Source organism: Astyanax mexicanus, chromosome 4 (assembly GCF_023375975.1).
Source record: "Astyanax mexicanus isolate ESR-SI-001 chromosome 4, AstMex3_surface, whole genome shotgun sequence".
Classification (NCBI taxonomy): domain Eukaryota; kingdom Metazoa; phylum Chordata; class Actinopteri; order Characiformes; family Acestrorhamphidae; genus Astyanax; species Astyanax mexicanus.
Window position 1 is genome coordinate 56,998,726 of NC_064411.1, and position 8,548 is coordinate 57,007,273.

The following is an 8,548-nucleotide window of genomic DNA, read 5'->3' on the forward strand; positions in this document are numbered from 1 at the left end:
TGCATATATGTTGTCTAGTTTTAGCCAATGGATTTTTTGCAGTGTATATAATATATGAGTTTCACATTTTAAACTGAATTACTGTAATAAAGTAACTTTAGTAGGGAACAAAGCGTGAGAGCCACAGGGTGCAGTACACCCGTGCCACCACAGGGTGTTGCCAGAAGCAGAGAAATGCGCCCTGTTCTCTTTCCTTATTCATTTCTATTCATCTGTTCATTCTAAAAACACATTCTGTTGTTTCTATTCACTGAAATCCGCGTTCAGAACTTTCAGAACCTCCTGAATCCGGATTCTGAGCCCAACATCACTCCAACTCGCCCCTGTCTGAGAGAGGCTGGAGGGGGCGGGGACTCCGCAGGGGCATGAGCCAATCAGCTGCGCGCTGGGAGCAACTGGTGCCTCCCCCCGACCAATCAGAGCGCGGCAGGATTTCTGTTCCTCGACATATAAACCCGGGCGAATCCGCAGATCAGCGTTCAGAGGATGAGAGAGCTGCACGCCGGGTCAGAACTCACCGATATCTGGACCTGAACGGTTCTGACCACATTATTCTAGTTTCCTCTGCTGTCCAGGTACAATTTAATACAACTCTGACTTCAGTTTATTTTATTTTAATGCATATTTTTATTATTTTAAATCGAGTATTTTGTTTTGCATGCATTTCTTTTTAAAAACCTATGCACTTTTTCTGCATGCAAACTGCTTCTTTTATGGCTAAGTTATGTTAATACTGCATTTTTGTTTTGTATACATGCATGCATTTGTTTTATTTTTGCATGCAAACTGATTTTCTATCTGAATAATGTTTATGCAAACCTATGTTGCTAAGTTTAGGTTAAGCTTTTACCACTTGTTTTTGTCTGGGTTTTTTGGGGCTTTTTTCTGCATGTAAACTGCTTCTTTCCTGCCTAAAAACTGCTTTGTTTTGCCTGAATTTTTCTTTTAGCACATTTCTATCTATCTGAACCATGTTTAACATATTGTATAGTGGGAACTGACAATGCAGCAGCTGCCCCTTGCATGTTTTTGTCTTGTTTTTGCAAAAACAATGCTATTCCTTTCTATATTTGCTTGTTATATCTGCTTCTCTTCCACCTAAACTTTTTTTTTTTTTTTTTTTTTTGCCCTAACTTTATTTTTTTTAGCAGATTTTAGTGGTGCAAGTCTTTTTTTTTTTTTTTTTTTGTTCCTCCACAAACTGGTTACTTTGTATCTAAATAATGTTTATGCTACAATTTCTTTACCTCGATTGTATAGACATATTTTATAGTAGGAACTGACGATGCAGCAGCCACCACTTGCATGTTTTGGTCTTGTTTACTAAAACGCTTCCTTTGTTATTTTTTGCATGCAAACTGATTTATCTAATCTAAAATATACTTGTGCTATAATTTCAATGGTGATTTCAATAGAATCTGACAATGCAGCAATAACCACTTGCATCCCTTTTTAATTCCTTGATTCTATTCTAGCTCTTTCATGCTAACTTGAGTTTATATTAGAATATTTAAGCTTCAATTTTATATATTTCAGCATGTTTCAATGGTTTAGTGTTTCCAATGCAGCAATCACCATCTTTGCATGTTTTGTACAAAAGCCTTTATATTCTTGCCCCTTTTTTTGCATGCAATATTTGCATCTAAATTTTGTGCCTGAATTTCACCTACTTTGCATGTTTTTCAATGCCTCATTCACTTTTTTTGCATGCATTTCTCTACTAGTCTTCGTTACATCCTTGATGCTGTTTCCTACTATATGCATGCATTTATTTTATTTTTTTATATATGCATATATTTGCGTGCAAGCTCCCTAAACCATGTCTAATTTATGATTATGCTATGACTTTATATCATGTATTTATAGGGATGCATTTAGAATTCAATGCATTTTTTTTTTTTGCTTTTGATTTTAATAAAGTGATTTTTATGCAACAAGCTACCTGCAGGCTTGTTAATAGGATGTTTAGCCAAGTTGGCTAGACGTTGCATTGGCTTTAGCTAGTTAGCATGGCCCAAGTTAGGACTAAGGACCCCCCCTGGCAGCGCGCGAGGGGGGTGGGGTTGAGTTAGTCCACGCACCACGTGGAGTTAGTTGGCTGCATGCGCGAGCTTTGGGGTGCTTATACCTGCCGTGCACGTGCTGTAAACCCCAGCAGCACTGGTGCATCAGCGCGTCACTGAAGAGTGATCATATGGTGATTAATGCATGGGTTAATTGTTGGGTTACCTGTTCTCTCTCTGGTCCAGGTGTGCTGCAGCTGTAAGCATGGCGACCTCCTCGAGCTCTCAGCTCAGTAAGCTGGTGAAGAGCCAGTACATGGAGCTTCCTCAGGGGGAGAAGGTTCAGGCCATGTATATCTGGATAGATGGAACTGGGGAAGGACTGAGGTGCAAAACCAGAACTCTGGACTCTGAACCCAAGAGCATCGAAGGTAAGCCTGCTGTGCAGCTCTTATTATGAAGTAATGCATGTAATTAATTAAAAAATAATTAACATTATGCAAAAACAAGAGTCTGAGCATAATGCACCGAAATATATAAATAAATTACGAACATACAAATAATACATACACACTACACTAAGTTACTGTTAAGATGCACTTTTTTCGTAGTAAATAATTCACCTTTTTTCAGTGTATATTGATTAAAAATAGTTTATTTTGGACATTTTCTTTATACTAGCTTTTTTATTTTGGAAGAAGTATATGCTTTAAGATAATCTATATTTTTCAGAATATATCTGTAGGAATATCGCCTTATTTTATTGCCCACCTCTTAGGACCTGTGTTGCACCATAGGACATTTGAGATTTGGCTTTAAAAAAGAAAATGAATTGGTAAATTAAAACTGTTTAATAATTTACAGTAAATGCTTAAAACAAATCAGGCTAACGGTAAATATTTTTGTTTTACTGCCATATTTTCCACCTCTTGAGATGTTTGAGATTTGGCTTTAAAAAACTAAAACAAGAGGAATCATTTAAAGCTTTTTTTTTTTTTTTTTTTTTGGGTTGAAAAAGAGAATTTAATGAATGAGTTGGTAACCATTTTTACTTACTTTAGATCAAAGACCTGTTTAACAATAGCTCCCCCCACTCCTTTCTCATGTATGACTATAAAAATATTGGAATATGTGGTATTTTGTTTGTTTTAAATATTTGTATTAAACTTTTTTTTTCCCCCTCAGATCTCCCCGAGTGGAATTTTGATGGTTCCAGTACGTACCAGTCTGAAGGCTCCAACAGCGACATGTATCTGATTCCGTCGGCAATGTTTCGGGATCCGTTCCGCAAAGACCCAAATAAACTGGTCCTCTGTGAGGTTCTGAAGTACAACCGCAAACCTGCTGGTAAATATAGATCTGCTCAACGTCACTTACGAGGTTTCAGCACGGGGCTGCTTTTATTTTTCGTCTAGATATACGAAAGGACGAATAAGTGCAAACATGGGAATATCGATATCGTCCAATGCTGCTGTATAAAAAAAAAAGTGCAATATGTTTTATTTACTTTTATTGTGGTGCATTGGTTGCAATGCTACACTCTGCAGAGGACTTTTAATTTGAAATGAGGCTTACAGCAGGAAGAGAGGAGGGAAAAGGTTGAATAAACTAGCTAATTAATGGACAGGTGATGGAACATTCGCAATATAATGTAATTAAAAAAATGTTTTTCAATTTTTAGCTACCAAATATTTAGTGCATCCTTAATTAAGGTTTAGAAATTGTAGTAAAATTTATAATATTTGGCTAAACACAACAAAATGATGTTTATGAGCTGACTTATTACTTTTTGTACTTTTTTCAACCAAAGCGTCAATAAAAAAAAAATTGCCAAAAAATATTTGTGCTATTCAAAACACAATTGCCAAAATATCATTTAGAATATATAGTTATAAAAATCATGTTGGAACATTTCTACTGAGGGCTTTTAATTTGAAATTGGGGGTCCAGGAGGAAGCCAGAAAGAGGAGAGAAGAGGGAGATATGGATTAATCTAGATTTTAAGTTTGATAAATCATACTTATTTTTCTTTTACTTTATATTGAGTGCATTCCTTATTTTTCAAACCACCAAAGTTGTTGGTTGATTTTCACTTATTCAGCCTCAAATTGTCAAGTATTTAGTCTATTGTAAGCATGGGAGATTATTTTTCTAAACTAGTTCCTGGTTTTTCTTTGAGAATTGAATTATCTGGCTCTATAGACCCAGAATCGAGGATGTTCTGACCTGTTATCTTGTCTCGTTGGTTGCAGAAACGAACCACCGTGTGACGTGTCAGAAGATCATGCAGATGGTGGAGGATCAGAGCCCCTGGTTCGGGATGGAGCAGGAGTACACCATCCTGGGGACAGACGGGCATCCCTTCGGCTGGCCCTCCAATGGGTTCCCTGGACCTCAGGGTGAGAACCCTTATTGATCAATAGTATTGATCTGTGTAAACTGATCTGGTGCTGATTTAATGATCTGTTATTGCTAAAGTCAGTATTCAAGTAATCAATAGAATCTTAGTAAAGTTTAAAACATCAACCTTTTTTTTTGACTCTGTAGTACATTGAGGGCAACCCTCATTATTTATTTATTTATTTATTGTATAAAAGTAAATAAAAAATAAAGAAAATAATAAACTTGGTTTAATTGATAAATTAAGATATGAAAAAAAGAGAAGATTAATACAATAAAACGGTTAATTACTTTTACATGGTACAAAAAATAAAAATAAATAACAATAATAGAAATAATAGCAATAATAAAGAAAGCAATCAAAATAAGTTAACATGGTATAGAACACCTTGGATTTGTAATTTTTTTTTTCTCCTTATTTACACTATATAAAGTTGAATATTTCTGGAATGAATAAAATGTGTATGAATATATTAATTTAAACATGGTGATTAGTGTAGTGCAGTAGTGTCCTGTACTGACCCGTGTCCCGCTGTGTTCTCAGGACCGTATTACTGTGGTGTGGGGGCTGATAAGGCGTACGGTCGGGACATCGTGGAGGCGCATTACCGCGCCTGTCTGTACGCCGGGGTGCAGATCTGCGGCACCAACGCCGAGGTCATGCCGGCTCAGGTGAGTGTCTGTCTCTGTTTTACTCTCTCCCGACTCTCTCTCTGTTTTCTGGTTTTGACTCCTGACTGTAATTCTGTTCTGATTCGCAGTGGGAGTTCCAGGTGGGTCCGTGTGAGGGGATTGAGATGGGGGATCACCTGTGGGTGGCGCGGTTTATTCTGCACCGGGTCTGTGAGGATTTCGGCGTGGTCGTGTCCTTCGACCCCAAACCCATCCCCGGAAACTGGAACGGAGCCGGCTGCCACACCAACTTCAGCACCAAGGCCATGCGGGAGGACGGCGGCCTGACGTGAGTACTGTACTGATACTTACAGGGGTGCTTATAGTGATATTTATAGTACTGTAGTGGTGCTCCTATTGATTTTTTAGTGATTAAATAACTTTTACAGTGGTGTAGTGCACTGAGTGTTTACTAAGGATTTGTTATGAACAGAAATAAGCATGTAATCAATTTAGAAATAATGGGGCAAAACGAGCATTATATGGGTATTCCAATTTGTTATTTTAAAATTAAGAATTTTAAATAAAATTTAAAAATGAAATCTTCCTGTTTTAAAATATATATTAAACCTTAAAACAAAAATTCAAAATTAAAATATTTTATTTTGCAAACTTTTTTAGAAGCCTTTTTTACGAAGCATATGTAACCTAACTTTATTTTTTACAAATTAAGATTTGCATTTTTAATAGTTCAATTTTGCAAACCTTTGCAATATTGAATACCACCAAATAAACCTATTTTGACAGTTTTTAAGGAATTAAATATTACATTTCATTATTGCGTACAAGAAATTTACCAATGTACAATGTTACATTTTTATTAATAATTAAACATTATTTTATGTATTGTACATTTTCTTCTATTGAAAACAACTTTTTTTTTTTTTTTTTTTTTCTTTTTATATAAGTTTCATTTATTTCTTATTTGCATTTAATATATGTATTTGCAGGCTTTTCCATTTCCTATTTATTCTGTAGTTTACTTGCTGTCCAATGAAATGCATGAATCTCCAAAACAGCAGGAGAGAACTTTTCTTAACTTTGAATGGAAGTCAATGTAAAGAGTTTATTTCGGGTCATTTTAACGAATTTCTATTGGTCCGTCAATCAAGAAATTTCGGCACAGTGTAAGGGACAGTTTGTTCGGTTCAAATTATGTAGTAAACTAAGTCACTTTGTCTTTTTTCCTAATTTAAAACAAATTTTATTTTTAATTCTAGTACTAAACTACATTTTTCCTCTTTCTTTTAGATACATCGAGGAGTCTATCGAGCGACTGGGGAAGAGGCACAGCTACCACATCCGGGCGTACGACCCTAAAGGAGGCCTGGATAACGCCCGGCGCCTGACCGGCCACCACGAGACCTCCAACATCCACGAGTTCTCCGCCGGCGTGGCCAACCGCGGCGCCAGCATCCGCATCCCTCGCGCCGTCGGCCAGGAGAAGAAGGGATACTTCGAGGACCGGCGTCCGTCCGCCAACTGCGACCCGTACGCCGTTACCCAGGCGCTCATACGCACCTGCCTGCTGAACGAGGAGGGAGACGAACCCGCGGACTATTAGATATAAATATTCATCCATCCATCTCATCCTTTTATCCATCCTCTCATCACCTTACATCATCCATCCTCTCATCCTCTGGACTGAAACCCCTCCCTCTTATTTTATTTTATTTTATTTTCCTTTAAGCGGCTGTAAAAGCTGAATTAGTACTGTATCGTTTTACATTCTCCTCACTATAGCTCTAACCATGCATTAAAAAAAAATATGATGTAGCTTTTTTTTTTTTATGTAAAAAAAAAAAAATGAAAAAAAGTTGGCTGGTCAACTTAACAACAGTTTTAGGTTTTAAAGTGTTTTTTTGATGTTAACTGGGGACGTGATGTTGCGGGGCATATCTGACCCTCCTGTCTTTCATTTGTCACTTAGCGACTTAGCTTTTATCGTTATATCTCTCGTTTTCTTTCTGTTTTATGTAATTTTCGTTTCTTTCGCTCTGCAGACGAGTGGAAGCTTTAACTCACGCTGTTATAGATTATATATATGAATGAATTAATGCCCTTGTTGAGGATTTATATATTTAATAAGTGGTTGAAATTAAGGAAAAACTACACATTGACGAGACACGGACACTATATATGTATAAATCTATACAGGAGTTATTATTATGGACTAGAGCTGCTATGGCTGGGCAACATGTAATTATTTTATTTTTACTTTTCTTTTCTTTTTTTCCTGTAGCCAGTTTCTCGACTCGTGTCTGTCGGTTCACGTTTTAATGTTCCAGCTGTGTAATAATGTTGTATTTTTTGTTACTAATGAATCTAAAATCTAGGAACTGAATGGTTGACTCCACTTCTGTTTTCTCGCTGGTTCACGTTTTCGTACGGTACACGCTCACGCGGACCCTCTTCACCACGTCGCTCTGATGTTCGCCTTTCGATGTTCGTTTTTCTTTTTTTAAAACAAAAAAGGAGAGAGCCACGCCTCTTGAATACGTCGCTGCATCGTGTCTGCCGTGCTGTTCTGGCATCTGTTTTGGTAAAATCCTGAAGTTGCTGAACCTGGTGTTTTTTATTGAGACATTTTAAACATTATTTTTACCACAAATTCTCTCTTTTCGTGTGTCTTTCTTTCTTAATCTCTCTTTAAATGAAGTTTAATACAGATTAGATCAGACCTGCAGTAAAACAGTGTTTGAAAAAGTAATTAGTTAGTTACTAGTTACTTCTCCAAAAAAGTAACTGAGTTACTCCACTATAAAAGTAACTAGTTACCAGTAAAAGTAACTATTTTGTTACTTTTGTGTTAATCGCCCCTGATTAACTACTTTGGTTACTCGCTACTGAAAAAAGTAACTGCGTTAGTAAGTAATTAAATAAAGTAATTGGACTACAAACCAAGGACATATAGTAAAATACTCTGTATTGCATTAATTTACATTAATTGGGCTGGACAGGGGGGTATTCCTGATGGTTCAGGTCATGAAACTTGTAGGTTTTGTGAATCTCTTGACTGTAAATATATGGGTCATAAGAGATGTAAACTAAAAACAAGGTATTAGAACAATTTATTTAAAATACTAATCGCACATTAAAGCAATTATTGTTCCAAATATTCCAAAAAAAACTAAAACAACAGTTTGTTCTTGACATTTATGCTTTTCAGGTTCAGTGAATAAAACAAAATTGTGTAAAATGCAGTGAACCTAAAGTTACAAAGGTTGGAAGTTAAATGCCCGTGCTTTTAAAGAAAAATAACTAAACCAAAAAAACTAATTGTAAATTGAACAAATAAAAACAACTAAAACTAATTATGGTAAAATATGTATTTAAAAAAAGTGTATATTGTAAAGCAAAAAAAATCATACATTAAAAAAATTAAATTGTATGTTAAAATCTATTGTATAAAACTAATTTTAGAAAAACTAAACTGTATATTGTAAAAAAAAATTGCAAAGAATAATTGAAAA

General features: G+C 35.9%; 1 protein-coding gene across 1 annotated transcript; it reads left to right on the plus strand.

The window, feature by feature from the left end:
- Positions 1–453: 453 nt before the first annotated feature.
- On the plus strand, positions 454–7,686 carry glula (glutamate-ammonia ligase (glutamine synthase) a). Its single transcript, XM_049478922.1, has 7 exons — positions 454–575; positions 2,250–2,434; positions 3,189–3,350; positions 4,256–4,402; positions 4,948–5,075; positions 5,165–5,364; positions 6,327–7,686. Exons 2-7 carry the CDS (start codon positions 2,269–2,271, stop codon positions 6,637–6,639), a joined length of 1,116 nt encoding a protein of 371 aa, XP_049334879.1. The 5' UTR covers positions 454–575; positions 2,250–2,268; the 3' UTR covers positions 6,640–7,686.
- The last annotated feature ends 862 nt before the right edge of the window (positions 7,687–8,548 follow it).

Bases quoted from the DNA above. Each gene is read 5' to 3' on its own strand.
- glula (XM_049478922.1), top strand. From the start codon at position 2,269: ATGGCGACCTCCTCGAGCTCTCAGCTCAGTAAGCTGGTGAAGAGCCAG. The intron at 2,435-3,188 runs GTAAGCCTGCTG...TTTCCCCCTCAG, and splicing joins TGAACCCAAGAGCATCGAAG to ATCTCCCCGAGTGGAATTTT. The intron at 3,351-4,255 runs GTAAATATAGAT...CGTTGGTTGCAG, and splicing joins GTACAACCGCAAACCTGCTG to AAACGAACCACCGTGTGACG.